The sequence below is a fragment of the Pipistrellus kuhlii genome, unplaced genomic scaffold (genome assembly GCF_014108245.1).
Source record: "Pipistrellus kuhlii isolate mPipKuh1 unplaced genomic scaffold, mPipKuh1.p scaffold_m20_p_6, whole genome shotgun sequence".
Classification (NCBI taxonomy): domain Eukaryota; kingdom Metazoa; phylum Chordata; class Mammalia; order Chiroptera; family Vespertilionidae; genus Pipistrellus; species Pipistrellus kuhlii.
Genome location: NW_023425562.1, coordinates 23,126,158 through 23,149,478, shown reverse-complemented (window position 1 = coordinate 23,149,478; position 23,321 = coordinate 23,126,158). Strand labels below are relative to the sequence as shown.

At 50.8% G+C, this 23,321-nt stretch overlaps 1 protein-coding gene across 29 annotated transcripts in view; it reads left to right on the top strand.

Moving 5' to 3' along the window:
• The first annotated feature begins 8,525 nt into the window (after positions 1–8,525).
• Positions 8,526–23,321, top strand: part of ZMYND8 (zinc finger MYND-type containing 8) — a 101,573-nt gene continuing 86,777 nt past the window's right edge. For 6 of the 29 annotated variants that reach the window (XM_045574762.1, XM_045574785.1, XM_045574768.1 and 3 more), the window contains exons 1-4: positions 8,529–8,581; positions 9,259–9,492; positions 10,678–10,746; positions 18,695–18,765. In XM_045574762.1, coding sequence (XP_045430718.1) covers positions 9,479–9,492; positions 10,678–10,746; positions 18,695–18,765 — 154 coding nt within the window. In that variant the 5' untranslated portion in view covers positions 8,529–8,581; positions 9,259–9,478. Of the gene's footprint in view, positions 8,582–9,080; positions 9,493–9,706; positions 9,786–9,851; positions 9,984–10,677; positions 10,747–14,423; positions 14,589–18,694; positions 18,766–23,321 lie in introns of those variants that run through there. The other 23 variants (XM_036418320.2, XM_036418319.2, XM_036418314.2 and 20 more) reach the window with 11 other exon arrangements.

Sequence of the window (23,321 nt, the reverse complement as noted above, 5' to 3'; positions counted from 1 at the left end):
CAACCTTATGGATGGTGCTAAAAGGTGCTACGTCCATATTACAGCCATGGTTGAGAGAGTGGAGATCTTGTACAAAACCTGCTTTATGTAAGAAAAAAAAAAAGCCAAAACCGTTTGGCTCAGTGGATAGAGCGTCAGCCTGCGGACTGAATCCTGTGTTCGATTCCGGTCAAGGGCATGTACATTGGTTGCGGGCACATCCCCAGTAGGGGGTGAGCAAGAGACAGCTGATCGATGACTCTCTCTCATCGATGTTTCTAAATCTCTGTCCCTCTCTCTTCCTCTCTGTAAAAAAAATCAATAAAATATATTTAAAGAAAAAAAAAAAGCAAAAAAAAAAAGCACACACAAAAAAGCCATTCATTGGACAAATATTTATTGAGCAACTACTAGGTCCCAGGCCTGTACAGGCCCTGGGAACACTGGTGAGCAGATACACGGACAAAAGGTAAGTAAACAAATAAGGTTCTTGCGTGTGGTGCCACGTCCTGGGAAGGAAGTAAGCTGGTGATGTCTCAGGAAATGTAAGGAAGCTGGCCTCCGGCGGATGGTCAGAAAGGCCTCTGTGGAAGAGTGGCATTTGTGTGTGTGTTTTTTTTAAAATATATTTCTTGATTTTTTACAGAGGAAGGGAGAGAGATAGAGGGCTAGAAACGTCGATGAGAGAGAAACATCGACCAGCTGCCTCTTGCACACCCCCTACCGGGGATGTGCCCGCAACCAATGTACATGCCCTTGACCGGAATCGAACCCGGGACCCTTCAGTCCGCAGACCGACGCTCTACCACTGAGCCAAACCAGCTTCGGCAAGAGTGGCATTTGTAATGGGATCCGCGCCATGAGATGAGGCCGCTGTGGGAAATGGTGTTCTGGGTTGAACACCCTGGGCGGGGGGCGGGCAGAGGACCTGGGCGGGAGAGGACCTGCGGGGGACCCAGCCTGGAGAGGCTGAGGAGGAGCTGAGGGAGGAGGCCAGTGTTGCCAGAACAGAGGTGGGGAGGGGGAACCACTGGAGAGGAGGTTAGAGCAGGAACCAGCCTGCAGAAGTCACGGAGTCGGGGGCCGCGTCTTTTCCTGCCCCTAGCTCACTGGCCCTGCAGCACCGCCTCAGGAGGAGGAAGGACTGTTCCTATCGAATAGGCGGACACCCAGGTGCAGAGCCATGGAAGCTGTTTGGGTTCCTGGTGCGTGGCAGCTTGGGTCCTGCATGTACATGCTCTTAATTATCTTTCCGTGGGGCTCTCACGTGGGGTGGATGCCAAAGACAGTGTGGTCTAGATGGGCAAAGAGGGATAGTGGGAACATTCTGGAATACTCTGAATCTGAAGAATGGAAAGATGGCAGAGGAAGGAGTGAGCTTGTTTCTGACGATCTCCATGCTCAGGCCATTCAATGGGCACACTTAGCCTTTTTTTGTGTGTGTTTCTCTGAAACGCTGTTTCCAAGTTCCAGCCTGCCTCAGGGCTTTTGTACTTGTTCCCTTCACTGGGAAGGCTCCATGACCAGCAGGTCAAATGTCACAGCCCTGGAACCCTCACCCACCACCTAAAGCAGGCCGCCCCCTCAGTCCTGTCACCGCCCTGTCTCCTCACCCTGCTTTCTTTTTCTTCATAACATGGGTCTCAGTTTGATAGTTTATCTTACTCATGTGTTTAATTGCTCATCCCCTCCTCTGCTCAGCCTTCGGCTCCTAGAAAGCAGGAGCGACGGACCATGGTCTGGCCCTTAGAGGGGAGGGGAGAAGGTGCTTCATACATACATTACCTGTGGACTGTCTGTATCCGCAGCACGGACATGCCAGCTAGGGGTTAGGTACATAGATCTGGGGCTCAAGAGGGAGGTTGGAGCTGGCGCTGGGTAGTGTGGGTTGGACCCTGTGGTGGCAGCGGATGGAAAGGTTGCAAGGAAAAGGAAACCACCCACGTGTCGTGTGCGGGTGTTCCATAACCCTCACATCCCCACTTCACAGACTTGAACACTGAGGCACGGAAAGGTTACATCACTTGCTTAAGTTCCCTACGTAGCCAGAGAGGAGGCTCAGAATGGACCCCCCTTCTCCAACAGGCTGGCTCCAGAGCCCAGGGTAAGCAGAGCCCTCGCTGGTTTGGCTCAGTAGATAGAGTGTCGGTCTGTGGACCAAAGGGTTCCGGGTTTGATTCCAGGAGAGCTATGGCGGGAGGGTCAGGGGGAGCAGGAGCGGCCGGGCCAGGCTGAGTTTTGGAAAACTCAGAAGCATCCAGTACCAAATGTTCGCAAGAGGTCAGGGAACGAAGTTGGTGCCCGGAGGTCAATGATGCCCTCTTCTTTTAAAAAAGTCCTGTTCCAAAAGAATTTATTCTAAACAGCTGTAGACAAATATTAAAGAAACACAAGCGATTTCTACCTGAATGAGAACACTCGCAGGATGTTAGGACTAATTCACCGGTGAGGAATGCTGGCAGGAATTTACAAATAGATGCGAAACCTGGCAGAATTCCTCACTATCCAGGAGTCAACAGTCCATTGCGTTCCCGGGGATGGCATTTGCATGTCTATGGACACAAGGCATTTGCATCACTGAAAGTCAGTCTTCTACCACTTACGGTTGTGAAATACTTCAAAACCGCGGTGGGGCAGGTAACCCAATGGCGGAGCGGGCTGGGCCGCGCATTGATTTGTTTTTGCCTATTTCATAGTCTTTCACAATTTTCTTGATATTACATTTATTAATTTATTTTCGAAGAAGTACTGTAACCCATCCAAAGTGTTAACATTCAAAAGGGATAAAAGCTATAATGGTGCAAAGTCTCCTTCCCACTCCCAACCCAACCACCCAGGACACCCTGTTAGCCATTCCTCAAGTGTGCTTCCAAGAGATTCCATGTACAATAGGCAAACATGTTAAGGAAAACATAGACACATGCAGAGATTTGCCTATTAAAAAAAAAGATATTCTATTCCACGTACTGGTATGTGTTTTAACTCAATGGTGGTTAAAGTTTGTTTCACATTAGTACTAAGAATTCCAAGATCCTTTTTTCAGAGCTGCACAGTATTCTGTTGTGTGGTGGGACCATGCTTATTGAATCAGTCCCTTCTTTTTTTTTTTAATAAGTTTTTATTGTTCATATTATTACAAATGTTCCCCCCCCCCATTACTCTCCTCCACCAGGTACCCACCCCACCCTCTGCCCTTTTCCCACTCCCCATTTTCCTCATCCTTAGGTGCACAGTTTATGTTCAGTCTCTTCCCACATCCCCCTCTCCCCTTTTCCCCAAGAATCGTCAGTTCACTCCCCTTCCATAACTCTGAATCAGTCTCTTCTTGATGGCATGGTGATTTGCGAATACCTGTAACTCAGTAGGAGTGGGTGAGCACTGAGGCGGAAGAGACTGCACAGTGTTTGCTTACTCATAGTTCCTACCTCAGTTTCTTCATCTGGGAAATGGGTTTGATGATTATCATGGTCCCACCTCATGGAGTTGGGAAGGTAAATGGGTTAGTTCATGTAAATTGCTTAGAACAGTACTTGGCCCCGTCCTTGGAACATGTTAGCTATTAGTATTTATCCTTTTTCTCCTTGGGAAAGTGATGGTGAAAGGGGAAGGGAACTGAGCTGGAAGCATTCAGAAAATACCTTTTTAAGAATAAGCAGAGCCCTCGCCTGTTTGGCTCAGTAGATAGTCGGTCTGTGGACCAAAGGGTGCCGGGTTTGACTCCAGTCAAGGGCACGAATCTAGATTGCAGGCTCCTCCCCAGCTGGGCCCTGGAGGCAACCAATCTCTGACATCAATGTTTCTATCTTTCCCTTCCTAAAAATCAATGGGAAAATATCCTTAGGTGAAGATTAACAATAAAACACACACACACACACACACACACACACACACACACACACACCAGTTAAATAGAAAAAGAGTAAGCACAGAGGGAAGTTACAACAGCCACAAAATGAGCGCTGATTGTGCTGTGTTCTTGGTAGGAATGGTCCATCCAAGGTTTCTAGGTAGGTGTTACGATGGTTCCTATTGTACAGATGAGAAAACCAAGGCACAGAGAATTTCATACCTCAAACAAGACCACCCAGTTGGCAAGTGGGGTGGCTGGATCCACACCCAGACAGTCTGATGCCGTCAGCCACACCCTCAACCACTGCACAGCTCTGCCGCTGGGTGTGGGGAGAAATGACAGAGGTGAAAGGTGTCAGAGCGAGGAGGCGAATTGTGGAGCCAGGGCTCAGGGAGGGAGGGCATCTGACAGAGGGAGCAGGGGCAGCGATGCTGGGCTGGGGCCGGGAATCCTTTCTGAAGCCGGTGAGAAGGCAGGAAGGGAGATGCAGATAGAGGAGGGCAATGGCTTTCTGTTAGGGGCTTGGTGAAGAGGGCAGATCCGCTGAGAGAGGAGGGGCCGCGTGCAAGATCAAGTACAAAGGCCTGGGGGAGGGAGGGCATGCGGCTGTGTGAGGTGGCGGCAGGAACAGATGGACTGTCAGCGTGGCTGGGGGGAGAGAGCCGGAGGAGCAGGGCGGAAGAGTGAAGTTAGAGAGCAGGGAGGACCCTGCTCCTGAAGGGAGGGCCAGGGGCCGTCGTTAGCATTTGGGCTTTTGATCGGAGTGACGGTGCATTTGGTGCGGAGAGGGACAAGGCCTGACTTGTTCTAAGAGGATCCCGGCTGCCTCTGTGTCTGTGTGCAGTGTGCGTGCGCAGACGCATGCACAGGGCAGAGGCGGGAGGCGCAGGCCGGAGACGCAGCCTGCAGTGGGGGATGGTGCTTGTGGCGCTCTAATACGTGTGGAGCATAATGTCGGACGCCGAGAGCACAGTGGGGAAGAGTTCAGGCATGGCCTTTGCCTGGAAGCTCTCAGCCCAGTTCAGTGCTTTCTCACTTGGGCCCCATTCGGTCTGATCAAATGATGGAATCAATACCCCACCCCCCTCCACCCCCACTCCTGCCTCCGGGGAGGGGGTCACCTAACAGGCAGCAGTGACACTGGGCTGAGTATGTCTTTATTGGGGGTGGGGTGGAGGGGCAGTTGTTTAGCAACATCCCCGGTCTCCACACCCTGGAGACAGGAGCGCACCCCCTCCTCCGCCCTCCCAGTGTGGCCACGTCTCCAGACATCGCCACGGGTCTGGTGGGAGACAGACGCTAACAGAGCAAATAACGAGGTGCTCCTCTCTCCATAGTAACTGCAGGGAGGTGGAGGTCCGGATCGTCTTTCTTTTGATTTTCATTTTGTCCCTGCATCCCTTCCATCTCTCCCCACACACTGTGGCCATCTGTCTCTGGTGGAGGTACCATCCCCCCATGCCCTTCCCTTCTCCCTCCATTTGCCTAATCCTGCCAGTCCCTCCTAGAAAGAAAGAAAGAAAAAAAGACCTTCCAGGGGGACCTTCCTCACGGCCTCTTTGTGGCTGTAACACGACTCCTCCTCCTGAAGGTGAGCCCTCCTGTCAGCGGGCCGAGAGGAGCAGAGCAGAACCAGATATTTAAACCATTTCCTCGCCTCCGTCCCCGCTGCTCTTCCCATAACGGGCCCCGGGGCCTGCTGCGAGCGGGAGGCAGATCCCTCGGAGCGTGCTGATTTCACAGGCGGCCGGACGGGCTATCTCGGGCTGCAGCTTGTCGGGGCCGCTCCCCCTGCTGCCGGCCTGGCTGCGGGCCAGCCGAGCGGAGAGCCATGGCGGGGAGGCCAGGCCGCCTCCGCTGGTGAGGGTGCCTGGGGAAGGGAGCTGGGGCCAGCCCTTCCTCTCCTGGGAGACCAGCGTTATCACCGAGGCCCCGCCTGGCTTCCTTCTGCCCGGTGCTCTCCCCCGATTCTCCTCGTCCCCTGGGAATGAGGAGAGAGGCAGGCTTAATCTATTTCTATTAGCTCACTGCTTATTAATATCACCACGGAACCTGCTTGTTTAGGCCTGTGCTGGCTTTTCTATCCGGATGCACAATGGTTGCATTTTTTTTTTCCCCCCTCTTCCTTTTGCTTTCAGCTAAGGATTGCCTACTTTGGCACAATGGGACGGTTGGACCACATCATTAGCAGCATGCCTACTAGATGCTAATAGTGATCACCCCCACATCTACAGACATGGTTACATATCCTGGGGGACAGGGTGGGGGTGACAAAAACACCCCTGGTTAAAGGAATATAAAAGCCTGACTGCAGAGATGGCAAAGCGACTCCCCTGAAATCTTGCTGAAGGTTTCCAGGGAGAAAGGAGGTTTCTCTGGGCCTCTGGGGAGTCTGATCTAAACCTCCCCCACCTGCACCCGCCATCCAGGACTTAACACTCATTGCCCAGGGAGCTGGCCTCCTGGAGAAAACACTGGCGGTGCTTCTCTTCTCTTTCTGTGGAGGCAAGGGAAGGTCCGGGCTCAGCGACGTGGAGTCCTCACCAGGTTGGAGGCCTGGCCTCTGGCCCTTGCCAGCTGTGTGACCTTGGGCAGCTCACTTCACGGCGCTGGGCTCACGTCCACGTCTGTAACCCGGCTCCCTGCCTTCCCGGAGCCGGCCTGTGTCAAGTGCTGACTTAGCCCAGGGCCTGGCTGGCCGGGAGCAGTGGGTAGCTGAGCGGCCGCCACCCCTTTGTGCAGGGAGGGTTTGAGGAGGCCCCGGGATGATCTCTAGACTCGGGCCGGCAGCCCTGGGAGGGCCTCTTATCAGCCACATTCCATCAAGCCCGTTAGGGGCCCTTAGCGTGCCTGCCCTGGGCTTCCTCCTTTTTGATCCGTCCTTGGCCCAGGATTCCTTCTGCCATGACACCTTTGTCACTGTCCCCAGCCCCAAAGCCGTTTTCCAGATAACCTCAGATCTACCTGAATGCCAACAGCATTCCTCAAACGGAGCGGAGCTGCCAGAATAAGCCTGCAGCTTCCTGCTCTTTGCCCCAGAAAACATCAAGTGATCAGAGAGAGGAGGGAGGGAGGGGGGGGGGAGGGGGAGGATGCTGCAGCTGCTTATGCAACAAGCTTTAATCCCTGGTTAAAATCCAGCACGCCGCACCAGCAGCACATTTCATTTCCTCATCGGGTCGTGAAGTTAGCTGCATGCAAGATTCATCGCAAACTCACAGTCATGTCTCCCCCCCCCCCCCCCCCCCCCACACACACACAAAAAAGTAGCCCGGCAGAGACGAACAGTATTCCCCAGGGAATGGTGGTGGAGGAAACACAGTTTGATTAGCTCTGGCCTGCGACTCTTGTCCCCCATTTGGTGTCCCGAGCTTCCCACCCCAGGAAGAGGAGGCCCTCCCTTCTGGTGAGGCCCAGGCCGGCTGCCCTGCGTGCTGGCCCTCCCTGCATCTTGGCCTCTTTAGCCTAAAACACAACAACAACAACAGCAACCAGATCCCCTCCCTTCTCATGCAGCCCAGGCCCTGTCCCTGCAGTCCTGTGTGTGTGGGTTCCTGGCTCGTTGCTACTTCATAGAAGGTTCTTCCAGCAGGAGGGATTGATGTACCCTCGGTGGGCATTTGTTGTCCCTGTGTGTGTGTGTGTGGGGGGATGGGGTGAGGGGAGAGGGGGTGGGGAGAGCAAGCCATCAGCTCTGTTTTCTTTGTGGGAGCGAATGGTGTGGGACAGGGTAAGACTGGGCCATCGTTTTACCTCCTGGAATATGGCTGCCTCCCCTCGGGAAGCTTTCTCCAGCCTCTAAAGAAGGGTGTTTATTTAGCTTCTGATGTCCCACGTGCAGTTTCACAGGGAATCTTGCTCATGAAGCACCTCGTCTGGAAGAAGGAGGAGGAAAGCAAGCACGGACATTTCCAGATCCTTTTGGGTTTTGCCTTTCCCTTCTCAGGGCTCAGACGGATGACAAAGGCAGAGCTCTGGGGAGCAAACAGGCAAAGACCACCTACCACTATTGAAACGGGTGGCATTATAAGCAGCTCTGAAAAACTAGTTAATATTTTACTGGGGAGCAGTGCCAGAGTGGGGGGGGGGGAAGAGAAGAGAAAGAGCTGGCAAGTCTAGAGCTGTGTGTGAAATAGCTGTTCCATCTGCCTCCGGGGACGAAAAGAAGCCGTCCTCTGTGGAAATAAATTTCAGCAAGAGCCCTCATAAAGCCCCTGGGATTTGCCTGCCCACCGAGGGCCCGGCTCCCCAAGTGCATACATACAGGGGTGATTGTGACAGGAAGGGCTGAGCAGCGGGTGTGTGCCTGACTATAATAATGGGGGTTCTTGTTCCCTCCCCGGTCTGACATCTTTCTCTCTCCCCCTGGATTTAAATGGCTTCTCAGACAGAGAGGCACTGCCCGTGCCCTGGATTCAGAAGGTACACGCCTCCTTGGGAAGCAAAGGCGAGAGACAGCGGCTCACTCTCTCTCTCTCTCTTTCTGCATCTGCCGGGGGAGCTGCAGCTGGTATTTTTCCACAGGCCTTTTCTGCGCTCTCGGGGCCTGGTCCTTCCCAGCCAGGCCCGGCGTCCGAGAGAGGGTTAATAGGCAGGAAGCTGAAGGCATCGCAGGCTAATACGGAAGTCAGATTTTTGTTTAACTGACAGGTTTAGCAGGCCTCGGCGGTGGGGGAGGGGGGCGGGAGGGGAAGGGAAGTCTGTAGATCTAGGCATGTGGCCTGCTTAGGAGCGCCTTTGGCTTTTCTTAGGGTAAGGACGGAAGGGGGGCCGCCCCTTGGCATCCTGGCAGGGAGGCAGGAGCCCATTTTGGTTTTTCCTTTGCCTCCCGGCTGAGAGGACGGAGCCTGTGCTGCCAGGATGGCTCTCCGGCCTGCTTTTTTCCAGGAGGCGTTTTGACAATGACTATGCAAACTTGACCACTCTGCTCCTCTCCTCCCCTCCTCCCCCCTGCAGCCCAAGCCTCTGTGCTCTGAATAGCCAGGGCTGCTCTTCAGCGATTTTCTTGGGGTTTCCCTGCTCTGTCTTGTCTGTCCCCCAGCTCCACAGAGGCCTGCCTCCAGCCCTTTTCTCCTGCCCCCCTGGGCCCATTTCCTGGGGCTCCCTACTCCTCAGCTCCCCCTCCCCCCTCCCCCCCTGGGTGGACCATCCTGCTGGATTGTTCTAGAAAAAGGGCCAGCCTTCCTCCTAGCAGAGAGCCGCTTTTGAGGGGGGCAAGTGAGGGTGAGCCCTGCCAGCTCACTTCCAAAAACTCTCTTTGCAGTGGCATCTGGGCCTCGGGCTTTGCTGGAGCAGGTCAGGCTGGCTGCCCTGGTTCGCCCGTGCTGGGAAAGCTAGCCAGGGTGTGGGAGAAGCGCGTCGGGGGGCCCCTTTCCCAAGTTTTTCTCGCTGCAGAAGGCCTAGCTTAGCCTGCCTTTTTCTATGCACAGGATGGCTCTTGCTCACCAGAGCCTCACAAAGATAATCGCTCAGGAAGTGTTTCAGCCAATCCGGGGCCGCCTTACACTCGGATTTGCTGGGCCAGCCAATCGGGGATGAGCTCTTATTGGGCGGCCAGATCATCAAGCCGAAGTGCCAAACCCTTTTTCTGTGAGAACTAGGAGCCTGTCCTCCATGTTTTATAAGTATTGACATTACACAGTGTTAACAATGCATCCACAGAGGTAAGCTCGACTTTTTAACCATCTTTTCTCCCCCCTCCCTCTGAGACATCCGAATTGTGGGCGAGCAGTGTGATTTCTCCGTGGCTGGCCGGGCCACACTCCCCCCACAGCACTTAGGTTAACTTGGAACTGTTTAGAGAGATTTTTTTTTTTTTTTTTTTGCTTTCTTGGGTCACATGGCTCAGGAGCCATTAGCCATAGCTCGGCTTTGCAAACTGGCAAGGGCCTGGCACACCTTTCCTTCCACCAGGACATGGTGTTTCTGAAACAGTTTGAAGCTAGATATCCTCCTGGTATGCCAAAAAAGAGGCTTTTTCTTTCTTTCTTTTTTTTTTTTCTTCCTCCTCTTTCTCTCTCCCTCTCTCTCTCTCTGAGCAGTTTCCCCTCTGCACTATTGTCTTCTCTTGTGTCACATGCCTGCTGGGGAAGAAAATGGAAGGTGAGCAAGCAGGCTCCTCTCTAAGGAGAGCTCATGGCAGACAGCAAAGCAGGCAAGTTTTTCCTCTCCAAAGAGGGTTCTGGGAAAAGCTGGACTAAGTTTGGACCAGAGAGGACGTGTGTGTTTTTAAACCAGAACCAAGCCCTCAGCAGAACAGGGCTGAGAGCGCCTGGCTCCTGGGGCCTAGGTGGGGGGTGGTGTCTCTACATGGTCTTTTCTCTCCCTACAGGGTTTGCTTCACTTGAAAACTACATTGTTCAGCCTCCCCCCCGCCCCCCTCACTTCTGTTGATAACAGAGTGTTTTTGGTCTCCTGCAAAGCCAGCCTGCAGCCAGCCAATGTTTCTGAAAGTGTTTTTCTAGGCTTTGGAGGAAGTTTTTGGAGTAGGGATGGGGGGTGGGAGTGGGGGCTGGGGGGTGGGGGGTGGGGGGTGGGGTAGATGTTGGACCACATCCTGCAATAAATCTGTGAGGATTCCTTTTTTTTTTTTTTTGGATCCTTGAGCTCTCTATTCTTGCATGATGTTCAATGAACTAATGTCTCTTTTATCCTTTTTTTCCTTTTCCTTCCCCCCCCCCTCATTGTATCATCTTTTGCCCTCCTGTGATAGTGCAGAGGAAATAAAATCACGTCTGTGGCTCATGACAGCATCCCCCTGCTTAGTTGTTGGGTTGTGTTGTTGTTGTTGTGTGTTTTTAATGATCCCATGTAACTGTTTTTAAAAAAAAATTTCCTTTTTGATCAAGTCCCAAATCTGCCAGCCTGTTCTCTCTTCTTAACTGTGGAAAAATGAGACGGTTGCTTGAACATGTTGGGTAAGTAAAGCGATCCATTTCCTCTGTGACCATGTATTAAAGAGTTTGGCGGACATTGGGGGTCTGTTTTATAGCAGGGGGTCTTGGCTGGAGCAGTTGGAGGGCTTTTCATTTTCATTAGCAGGAACCAAACAAGGGCTGTTTAATAGTGTCTTGATTTTAGGTGGCTGTTTGAATCCACTGTTGTTGTTTTTTTTCCCCCTGAGAACCTGCAGCTAGGATGGACAATTATACTTCCTGTGAACCCTCAGACAGGGGAGACGTGCAGTTCATTGTGGCTTGCCTGGAGACCTTTAATTGGGTTTGTTTGGATGTGAGCTAGAAGTCTGGGTAGGTGATCAGCGTGTGAAATGTAAGAATGCTTGTTCTTAAGAGTCACTGAGCCTTCAGCAAGTGGTGGTGGGGCAGGAGCTAGTGGTGGTGGTGGTGGTGTGTGTGTGTGTGTGGTGTGTGTGGGGATAGGGGTGTCAGTACTCAGGTTTTAAGATGCTAACAGGGAGTGTGAAATCCCACCCACCAGCAAACTTGATTTGATTAAGGGGACTCCCTGCAAAAAACAGATTTGGCCTCTGCCAAACCTGACCCACACACACATCTCTATGCATGCTTACCTTTATTTATGAATTATTTCTTACTTTTCCCATTTCCCCTTGATCTCTTAATGCTGCAGTTAGAACTTCAGAGTGGAAAAAAAAGTGGGCTCTTGTTTCGCATTAGCTTCAGAATTTCCCTAGAAGTTCCATGCAATCAATTTCCAGCCTGGAGACCAGTCCAGCATAACTGTAAATGCTGGAGATATATTCCATGGCTGTGTTATGCTAACCTGATGGAGTTGATAATATATTTTTTTCTCTTTTAAATGAGTGTCCAGCTTTTAGCACCAATTGGAAAAAAGGCTCATTTTGATGGTGAGAAATGTACCAAATTCTAAGTTAAGAAGAAAAGTCTGTGGAAGGCCAGCTTCTTAGCGTAAAATGTCAAAAGAGTTAATGGTGTTTTCTATGTCTGCTTAAAACTGAGCAGTTGTCCTGCCCCACACAAGTAAAGTTCGGACATTTAGCTATGTTCTTTGTTCTTATCTCCTGACTGTAAATGGAAATTATACCCTGAGGTTCTTGTGGCCTCCCTAGAAGCAATATCTAATCACAAGACTCCCCCCTTGGTGCCTTCAGTGTTTGCATAATGGTGTGTTTGTTGGGCTGGAAGGAAACCTAAGGGCAAGGTATTTGTCCTCTAAAAGCTCACATTAAAAATGGCTCACACAGGTTTGCAGAGCCAAGAACTGTTTTCAGAGTGCAGCCAGCCCCAGCAAGTCCCCAGCCTGGGCCGGCCAGCCCCTTCTCCTGGGTGCTGCGGCCACCCCTGAGCATGGGTCTGTACCAAGTCAGTTGCTTTCAAAGTAGCATTATTTTCCAGTTTCTGTTAGGGGGTAGAAATGTCTGCATTGCAGCAGGACGAGGTAGGCACAGCAGGGCTGGCTCACAGAGCAGCCCAATGGGGCTCCTCTCTCCAGCTTTTGAACCAATGGACTGGGAGGAAAGGTTACAGATTGACAATTGCAGTGGCCGACTTGAAACTGGGCCTTCTGGAAATTTCTACCATCTTTGTTCCTTTTAGGCAAAACAGATCCACCCAGCGGAAGAGTCTCTCCTGCATTCCATTCCTGAGGCATTTCTCCCCTCCTCCCTCTCTCTTTTTTTTTTCTTCTTTCACATGAAGGTAGAAGGTTCTCTCTGCCACGTTGGGAAATTGCAGAGGGAGGGACAGAACATGGGGGCTGTTTTTTCCCTTTCCCTCCGGCCTCCGTCCCCAAAGAGGATGCACAGCTGCGAGGCACACACACAGACACATTGGAGCTTTTGATTCTCCCCTCCCCCTCCCTCTTCTTCCCCTTCAAGACCCTCCAGGATGGATTCACTTTCTGCTTTGGGAAATTAAGGGGCATTCACGTGGGGGGAGGGGGGAAAGCCACTGCTTTTATTAGCTCCAGAAAATGGTCAGTGTTCCCTCTGTAACTAGGAATTAATTATATGTAATCACTCAGTAAACTTTCTACATAGTTTTTCTAATTGCCAGGCATGGACATGGCTAGCCTGTTGGAGCCCCATCCAGTTACTTTTGTAATGTCTAGCTCAGAGAGTTTGAGTCCGAAAGAAGGAAACAATGGGGCATCTTGGATTATAAATTAGGGGATGAAAACAATAGCCTCCCCCCCCCCCCTCTTCTTCCTTCCTTGTAACCCCTTTTCTTTCCCTGGGAGGACAGGGGTGACCGGCTTCGGGTCTTAAATAGGAGAGGAGGCGAGGAGTCAGTCCATCCGTAAAAAGCCAGGGTGCCTGTAACCCAGAAAACCCTGGAGGCAGAGGTAGGTTTTGGAGTCCACCCACTTCCAATGTGTGATCTCTTTGTTTCTTTTGCCCTTTCCCTTCCCTCTCTCTCGTGGCAGAGGCAACACACATTTGTCAGCTGAGAAGCCCTAGGATCTGGCTTTGCCTCTGGGTGACCCTGACAAGAAAGACACTCAGAGAGTGCCTTTGCCACCGCCGCTCGCTCGGAGGTTTAGTAAGGGAATATGTTTACAAGCCCCGGTGCCGCTCGGAAATGCAGAAACAAGGATTCACCCTTGGCTCTTTTCAGGTTGCCTAGGCTATGGCTGCCCTTCCCCCTCCCCCGTCTCCTTCCAGATAAACAAGCCGGCGGGAGCCATTTCAGCCCTGCAGCTAGCCGGGCTGCTGGGCTGTCCCTCCTCATCAAGATTACCCACCTATCGGCGAGGAGCCAGCCACCCGTCCCAGCCCTGGCACAGCCTTGGGCAGCATGCCCTCCTGTCTCCCCTGGAGTGAAAAAGCAGTCACCTTGAAACTCTCCACTCCCAGCACCACGGCGCTGAGGCCAATGCTCAGACCTGTAGCAGTGAATTATTACATTATCCACGACGAGGCTGTGCGTGTGGCCTCGGAGAGCAGGTTTTGCAAAACCAGGGGGGTTCATTTTCAGGGCTCTGTTGGGGGTGGACCAAAACAAAAATTTCTAATTTGTGAGTATCCCGTGTATTGGCTGAAGAGCATACTGTCCTGTTGTGTCCTTGCAGACTCCGATTGTCTTTCCCTGATTCTGCCTCAGGGCCGCCTGGGTGTTTAGTGGCCGTTTTCAGGCTCAGACACAGCCTTTTGGCTTTACCTCGGCCTCCAGGCCGGGGGGCTGCCCTTTAGCGTGGCTTCTCAGATGCCCGCCGACCTGGGAGCCTTGTCCTTGTACCCAGCTCCTTCAGTACAGGTGCAAAGCTGGCTTTTAATAATCCCAAGAAGGAGGAATGGGCTTCCTTTCTTCCCCTCCCCAGCCTGCTGCTGCTTGCTCCCTTGTAACGTGTGTGTGTGTGTGTGTGTGTGTGTGTGTTGCACACACACCTGTCTGTCTGCTGCAGCTTCTGCCACACGGCTGCCTCTTTCCTAATCTTCAACCGCCTCACTCGAGGGCAGAGGGGGCCTCTTTAGAGCCTCCTGGTGCAGGCTCAGGATCCGAAAGGGGAGGCTTTTCCTTAGGAACCTGTGACTTCACAAGCTCCCCCTGTCATTGCAGGATTTTTTTTTTTTTTTTTTTTTTTTTTCTAAGCTTCTACACATTGGGTTGTTGGTGTCCTCTGGTTGAGCGCTGCTGCCTGGTTCTGATCTTCAGGAGGGTGACTGGGAAAGTAGCAGGGCCGCCTAACCACGAGCTGCAGCTATTGAACAAACTGCTACCATTTTAGCTCCAACCCAGGAATGAGGGAGGCAGTGTTGCCAGACGCCATTTTAAGAATCCTGCATAAATAGCTTAGCTACCGATGACTCTGCCCGTTTTAGGTGAGTGCTTATATAAAGCTGCTCTCTGCTAACCACCCCCCACCCCCACCCCCATTAAAACAAAATGAATTGCAGATTTAGGGGAGCATGGGTTTTAGAATTTGATGCTGGCTCTTTTGTGATCTAGAAGAGGAAGGTGTTGTGTCTTGGGGATTAACTGTTTCTTACAGCCTGGACCAGCTTGGGGTTTTGAATGAAAGTACAAGTCCTTTGGAATGATGCATGATGTTTGAATTGCTATAGAGCCAGAGTCTCCTGCATGCTAGTTGTGTATTCTAGATGGGTTTAGATATTCTTGGTTAAAAGTCAGAGAGTAGGGACACTTGGGGGAAAGGAAGATCTGGGCATTGTGTATCTGGGCATTTTTCTGTTAAAACTGTGTATATATTCTCCCCTCCTACCCCCCGTTTTGGAAGTGCTCAGGGGATGGGGTTCCTGGGAATTGCGGACCAGCCTTGAATCCTCAGAATTAATCATCAGAAGGCTTACAGCATCCTGGAGGTGCAGCAGTTCGTCTGCAACTTTTAATTGCTCTTTTTTAAAAGTGCATGCAGGTTAAGGGGAAGCATAGGGTTTCTAGCTCAGGCTTTGGGGGAGAAATCTTCTATTCTTTCTGGGACTGGCTGGCATGCTGTTGGTTATATGCTGTTATTTCTTGGAATTGTCTGAAATGTACCAGTCTGCAGAATCCATAGGCAAGTGACTTAGGGTAAATGGGAGTGTAAGAGGTGGTGGTGGTAACATTTGTATACAACTAGTTGACGGTGGATTTTCCTGTTGCGGGGAAGAGACTGTTGTTTGATTTTCAGCTAATAATTACCCTTTCCTCATGTGGCTATCCCCAGCCTCCCCTGCAGACTTTAAAAGAAAAAAAAAAAAAAAAAAAAGTAATGTCGGTTTGAAACAAGTGCTTGTTTCTCCATTGTTTTTTGACCTAGGTTAATGCGGGGTTGCTGGAAGCAAACAGAAAAGAAAAGATGCTTGGATATTTGCTAAGACTATAATGTGTGATTGACAAGAGTTGATTCTGCAGATACATCCACCTTGCCTTTTTAACACTTATTGTTATTTGACTGTGTGTGTGTGTGTGTGTGTGTGTGTGTGTGAACCCAAATGACTGAACAGTTCTTAACCTAAATTTACCAAGATCTGTGGGGCATTCAGACAGGTACAAATCTTTTCTCACCAACACTTTCGATGTAGTATAAATAGTTTTTCCCCTAATGACATACTAATATTTAAAACGAAGCTAAGAGAAAAACACACACACACACACACACACACCCCAAACCTGAGCTCAGTGGTGTAGAAAAAGGAAGTCCCTTTAGATGTGGCTATGCAAAATGACTAATTTTGCATTCTGGTCTTGGCTTTGGTAAATGATTCTCTCCCTTCCCCCCCTTGAACGCACAGACACTGCAATTTCCTTTACACACACACACACACACACACACACACACACATTCTTGTATGCATTGTGTGCACACACACGTGTGCATGTACGGGTTCCCCTTTGGAACGATGGCTTGCTGATCGGTGAAAAAGATGGGTTCTCTGGAATTGTGCTTGAAATCCTTGCTAAAGCTGGCGATGCTATTGCTAAAGTTAGGTGATTATGGTGGCCCACTTTGCAATACTTGGAAAAATAAAACGGCTTAACCCCCTGCCCTCTTTCTGCTTCAGAATTATCTTAAACTCAGCGGCAAACAGTCCCTGCATCACTAGTTTTGCATTTTCTGCTGAAAGTATTCGACTCCTCTAGGCTGTTACAAGCCAAATCATTGTTCTCTTGAATCCAGCCCTCCTCCATGATCCATATACCTTTGCATGATTTCATCCCTGCAGAAATACTTCAATTGGGTTTTTTGGGGCTCTGTGACGCATACATGGTTCCTTTCACGACCAGACATTTTGGTTGGGTCCCCGATTAGCATTTTTCTCCGTCACTTTAAATATGGGGTTGGTTTCAAGAAGTTTAAGATTTCACATACCGTACTTCATGCTAGAGGGAGAAACACTCCCAGTTGGTAGAAAGATCAAGGTGGCTATTTGTTCCTTGGAAGTGGACCATCTATCCAGCTCTGAGGGCTGCGTGGGGCTTTTTGTTAAAATTTACTTCCAGTCACCCCAAGCAACCTGTGTGTGGTGCAGGCAGGGTGTGTGTCTGAGTTGAGAGTCTGGATGCCTCTTACGTTGGAGTGGAAGGTATTAGTGCCCAAGTCACCTTCCACCATGGCCATTGCATCATTGCACGTTAGCGATGTGTTTGAATGGAAAAGACTGCTTTCTTCTGGTGGAAACCACTGGTGACGATCTGTCAGTTGTTTCTGGCGATTTGTGGCACAGCCTTTCTCTGCAGATGCAGTGTGCAAATGAAATTGTGAACGGGGCTCCATATCAGGGCGCGGAAGGCGTTAATAGGCTGATTTAAAACCGAACTACCTCTCTTCGCAGGGCTGCTGGGACTCGTGAAGTTTGAGGCCTCCACCTTCTTATAATTTCATTCTATAGCTGTCCCCTCTTCCTTTCTGTCTAGGCCCTGTTCTGATGAACTCTCTTCCCCCAACCAACGTGGAACTCCCCTAAACCTACCTGCATGTGACAGGCCTTCCTGGATGCTTTGGTCCCAGACAGTCCCAGCCTCCTGACTACAGAAGGGACACGCCAATCCTCTCTCTCCTACCCAGCCTCCCTTCTGTCCTGGCTTTGAGTCTTCACCAAATGGAAAATTCTAGCCATAGCAACTGGGAACACGCCCACTTCTTGTTGAACCGCAGTCTGGTGGAATTGCACTAGAATGAATGTTGAGATTCTTTTATTGTTGTTGTTAAATCTTCACCTGAAGATATATGTATTTTTTTCCATTGAGTTTTAGATAGAGTGGAAGGCTGAGAGAGAGAGAGAGAGAGAGACTGACAGACAGCAGGGGAATTGGGGTAGAAAGAGAGACACACACTGACTGGTTGCCTCCCACACACACTCCAGATAGAGCCTGCAACCTAGATATGTGAACCTGAGACCCTTTGGTGCTGGGACCGACACTCTAACCACTGACCCACACTGGCCAGGGCTGTTAAGATTCTTACCACTTCACTGTCAGCCCGAGGATGGTGGTGAACTTCATCATCTCATCATCGCACCTCACAATTTGCACCTATTTAAGCAGACCTTCCCTGGGTTGATTTAGGGGTGTGTGTGTGTGGGAAGATATGAAATGGTTTGTACTCTTGGGGGGGCAGGGGGAGAGTTCCAGAAGAGAAAGGGAGAGAAGATTCTGGTGGACCTTCCCAGCAAAGGGGAGGCCTGCTTTCTCGCTTCTCTTCCCCAACCCCCAACCCTCAGCCTCTCTTTCAAAGAATCCTTCCTCATTCCACTTTAGTGGTGGGGAATAATTAGTCACAGCTCAAAAGAGTGCCGCTGCTTTCTCTGAGCCATGCCTGCCACCCGGAGGAGACACCCCCGGGGTGGGGGTGGGGAGTGTGGAGACCCTGAGCCTCCTTCCCGGGATGAATGGTGGTGGCTGGAATGTTTTGAGACGGGGCTTTTTTTGAGACGGGGCTTTTTTTTTTTTTTGCTTCTAGCCCGGGCACATTTCTCTCCTTTGCAATTCTGTACTTTTCCCCCCTTGTTCCTGCCTGCCTCTTCCTGAAATGGTTAAGATGTAGCAGGGTGGTCTGAGAAATGCTGTTTGCCTTATAGAATTCAGACACCAGAACTCCGCACCCCCTGCAAACTGCCTCCTACCTGAATCCGGCGTTAGCAGTGAGAAGCTTGTTTACGCCAAGGCCGGGTCCTCATTGGCCCGTGGGGGCAGATTGTCATTGTGTATCTAAAACAAAAAATGCCTTTTGCATCCCCCCTCCCCCCACTAGCACGATTCCTGGGATAAGTAATTTGACTTAAAGAAAGGACAACGTGGCGTCTCCAGAATACTCCTTTGGGAGGCATTACCCTTTGTTTGCAATCAAGGGTGGGTTTCTTTACCCCCATCCCTCCATCCCTCCGTAAGGATGGGGGGGTTGCCGTTAGGACTTCTAAATAGCTAGCTGGCCCCTGGGGCAGGTTCTCTGTCTCCCTAAACCTGACCGTCCTTTGCTCTGTTTCAGCTTGGCCGAGGAGGAAATCAAAGCAGAACAGGAGGTGGTAGAGGGCATGGATATCTCTACTCGCTCCAAAGGTGAGTAAAAAACCTCGCGTTATCTATTCCGGATCAGCGGAGGAAATTGGAATTTCTTTTTCTTGTGGTGGTGCAGCGAAGGGTGGCTGCAGCCTCCTCTGATGTTGAGGCGTGTGAGACCTCCGATGGGTGAGCCTAATTTATGGAGAAAATCTCTTTCTGCTTTTCTTCCCCGGGCGTGCCCGTGCAGGTAGGCCGACCTGTCGGGGATTGTCCATGACCACACATTTTTTTTTTTTTTTTTTAATATTGACGAAGGGTGGCTGGCTGCCTCTCTCTGCAGGGTGACTTTCAGGAATCAGAGTTTAAATAACATATGTTCTGGGAGCGAGCCATCCCCAGCTGCGGCTGGGTTCCTTGTGTTCATAAACCTGACCCGTTTGGAATCACGGAAGTGGAGGAAAACGCAAGTCTTTCTGGGATTCGGGGACCAGGATGTGCATGCAGGGCAACATTTGGCAAATTGGAGCGAACACAGTGGATGTTTTCTGATGCAGAAACCTGTCTGTTGGGCTCCTCAGACTTCTCATTGAGGGGCTGGTGCGTTTGGTGTGGGGGAGTGTGAGGTTTTATGAGGCTTCCCCCAAAGGGAAGCAGGTCCTCCAGGGTGCTTGTTAAAAAAAAACAACGAGCGACTGGAGTATTTTTCATATCTTTGGCTGACGAGAACGCTCATCTCTGCACGTCATGGCTGTGCCACGCTGTTGCTAATCCTTGGCAGAGGCGCCACGTGCCTGCTCCGAGCGCTCTGCCCGGCGCTGTGGGCACCGGGAGGCCAGAGGGCTGGGGAGGGGGCTGGTTGTTAACAGACTCACCCAGAGAGATTCCCATCTATCTTAGCTAGACAGCCCCATGAGAGTGGCTCCCCAATGCCCCTGAAATGACAAAGGTTTTGGAGGATTTTTGTAAGCTTGTCCTGTTGGGCAGTGATCGGGCTCCTACAGTCAGGGCTATGACCTGGGCGGTGGGAGCTGGCTGTGGCTGGGGCTGGCCTGACAGATGCGGGATTGGCCTGGTCCAGAGAGGAGGGTCCAGAGAGGAGGCGGGAGGCACCCCCTGTGGGAAGGCCGTGCTGCCCATGTGGGTGGTCTGTGCCTGGCGGATGGGGGAAGGGGAGAGGTGGGCAGGGTGGGCCCAGCCAGGGGGTGCTTCATCATTCATCACAGTCCCCGTCCAGCCCGTGGGGGCCGTCTGTGGGGGAGTCCTGGGCAAGGAAAGAACCTTCCTGAAGGGGTATTGTGAGGCAGCGGATGAGGGAGGGTGGCCCCGGCCCCCGCCCCGCCCCCACCTTGTGGTCAGAGGGTGGGGGGAGAGCCCAGAGACAGGACGCTGGAGACGGGGGTCTCTTGCTGTTCGGTTTCCCTGTGGGGCGTGGACACCTCTGTGTCTGTGCCTCCGCCGTCTTCTCTGTAAAATGAGGGGTTAGCCTAGATTCTAAAATTCCTCCCGCCCTGGGCTTCCCCTACAGAAAGAATGCTCAGAGTATTTTGAAGGCTGTGCATCCGTCGGTGTGCGGATGAGGGGGTCCCGGGTTCAATTCCGGTCAAGGGCATGTACATTGGTTGTGGGCACATCCCCGGTGGGGGGTGTGCAGGAGGTAGCTGGCTGATGTTTCTTGCTCTCTATCCCTCTCCCTTCCTCTCTGTGAAAAATCAATAAAATATATTAAGAAGGAGAAGAAGAAGAAGAGTCCACGTCCGGGATTGTCACTGTCCTGGCGGGTGGTGGTGGTGGGGGAGGCCTGCTTTGATCAGTACACCCTTCGCCCTATTGAGAACAGGTGGAAGCACCCTTTTCTCTTCCCTGTAAGTGTGGAGACGGCTCCTCTCCCATCTCCCTAGACCACATGTGTCAAACACAAGGCCCGCGGGCCAAATCCGTCCCGCCAGGCCTTGCAATGTGGCCCGCACCGCGCTGTCATCACTGCACTCCACTGCGTTTCCATCACAATGACAGTTTATGACTGTTCAGTAAACCATTCATCCCTCGATTTAGGCTGGATTTTAGATTTTGGCCCCTTCTCTGATTGAGTTCGACACCCCTACCCTAGACACTCCTAGCTCCTCACCAGGTGGCATCTTCCTCTGACTGCTGCATGAAGTGTGACCACTCTGGGTGACCGCTGGCCCTCTTATCTCCCCCACTCTTCCTGTCACAGCGCGGGCGATCGAAAAAGCATAGGTCAGATCTGTCCCATCCTGCTGAGCCCTTCCATGGGCCTTCCAGGGCCCTGAGGCTCACGTCTGAGGCCCCTGTGCTCTCCCTGCCCGGGCCGGCTTGTTCACGTGGTGACATCCTGTTCGCTCCTGCCCTGTCTCCCCGGGGGTTCCTGGCCCCTGGCCCTCAGTTCTCTCCTCAGGCCGGTGTGCCCTGAGCCCTTGGCTGGGAACACCGTGCCCTGGTCCTGCCGCCTGTTTCTCATCTCTCGGATTCATCTCCGACACCAGCTCCTCAGAGAGGCCTTCGGTGGCCACACAGGCCAAAGGCGCCGTTTCATTATTTTCTGTTACTTTTCATAATAAACGTCTAATTTTGGACTTCCAGGTAAGCTGTGAAGACAGTGCAGAGTATTCTCCTATCAACCCTGCTCTCCCCCCTTCCCCCTGAGTTTTTCTATTATTCACCTCATGTGTTGGTATGCTTCATTTGTCACAAGAGACCCATCGATAGGAAGTTGTTACCAACTAAAAGTCCATGCTTTGTTCACATTTCCTTAGTTTTTCCATTAAGGTCTCTTTTCTTTGTGTTTTTTTTTTCTTTTTCTTTTTTTCTTTTCTGTTAATCCTCACCAGAGGATATTTTTCCATTGATTTTGGAAAGGAGGGAAAGGGGGGGGGGAGAGAGAGAGAGAGAGTGAGAGAGAGAGAGAGAGAGAGAGAGAGGGAGAGAGAAAAACATTGACAGGAGAGAGAGACACACACATTGATTGGCTGCCTCCTGCACGCATCCTGACCTACAACCCAGGTACATGCCCTTGACCAAGAATTGAACCTAAGACCTTTCGGTGTGCGGGCTGGTGCTCTAACCACTGAGCAATGCCATCTAGGGCTAACGTCCCTTTTCTGTCCCAGGATTCCACATAGGATACCACATTATATTTAGTTGATATTCTTCTTCGACTTGTCTTGGCTCTAACAACTTCTCAGTTTTTGCTTTTGATGACTTTGGGAGGGTTGAGGAATACTGGTCAGGTATTTTGTGCTGTGTCACTCAACTGAGACTTATCTGACTTTTTTTTTTTTTTCTCATTGGGCTGGGGTAGGCTGGAATAATGGGGTTTGGGGAAGAAGACCGCAGAATAAAGTGTCACAGAATACGTCACATCGTATTCAGGGTACATATTGTAAACTGCTTATGTTGACGTTGACCACAAATGCTTGGTCAGTTTTCTTGCCTTCCACACTGGATGCTTTAGAAGGAAGTCACAGTGTCCAGCTCACATGGTGTGGGGAGTTAGATTCCTCCTCCTTAAGGCCAGAATATCTACATCAATTACTTAGAATTCTTCTGTAGGGGAGATCTCTCTTTTCCCCCCATTTCTTTATTCAGTCATTTATTTATATCATCATGGACTCAGTTATTTTCTACTTTGGATTATACCCGTGGATTATACTGCGGCTCTCGAGCCACCTGCAGCTCTTTGGCCCCTTGAGTGTGGGTCTTCCACAAAATACCACGGCCTGGGCGAGTCTATTTTGAAGAAGTGGCATTAGAAGAAGTTTAAGTTTTAAAAATTTGGCTCTCAAAAGAAATTTTAATCGTTGTACTGTTGATGTTTGGCTCTGTTGACTAACAAGTTTGCCGACCAGTGGGTTATACAGTCCCGTACTAATTTACTTTGCTGCTCAAATTACTTCAGCTTTGGCCATTGGGAGCATTTCAGTATCCCTTTGACATCATAGGGCGGTTGACTGATTGATTGATTAATTGAACACTTTTTTATTTCCTGCCACTACAAGATGCTTTAGGCTCATCTTGTGTGTTTTCTGTCACAGTCCTAGGATTGGTCATTTGCCCAAGGAATCCTGCTTTTGTTTATTGGAGAATAGCCTTGGAAACGAGGATCCGCATTCTCAGGGTGCTTTTTGCTACTGATGAGTCTTTGATCCTAGGTCCTCTCAGCAGACAGCAAGGAAAAGTGTTCCTAGCCCATCTATATACCGGGTACATCTTATCTATAGGTATTTCTACCTTTATATAGAATTAAATGGGTCCATTACCACATGGATCATTCCAGCCTTCTCCCCTTACTTATCTGTAGCATCGCACCATCTGCCATTTGTTTACTACTTTTCTGGTACATTTTAAATCTTCGGCGTACAGCTGGATGAACTTGTAACACATGTGCGCTAATGGGACCACAACCCGGAGCAAGATAATTGAATATTTGTGGCATTCCAGACGGTTCCTCAAAATCACTCCTGATTTTCCTCATCTCCCTTGACCATGACCTTGTCATTCTTGTTTGTTTGTTGATGGTCTTCTCTGCTAAGATGTAGGCTCCTTTTCTCCTCATGTCCTAGGCCCCCTTCCATTCGAGATGCAGGATGGCAATG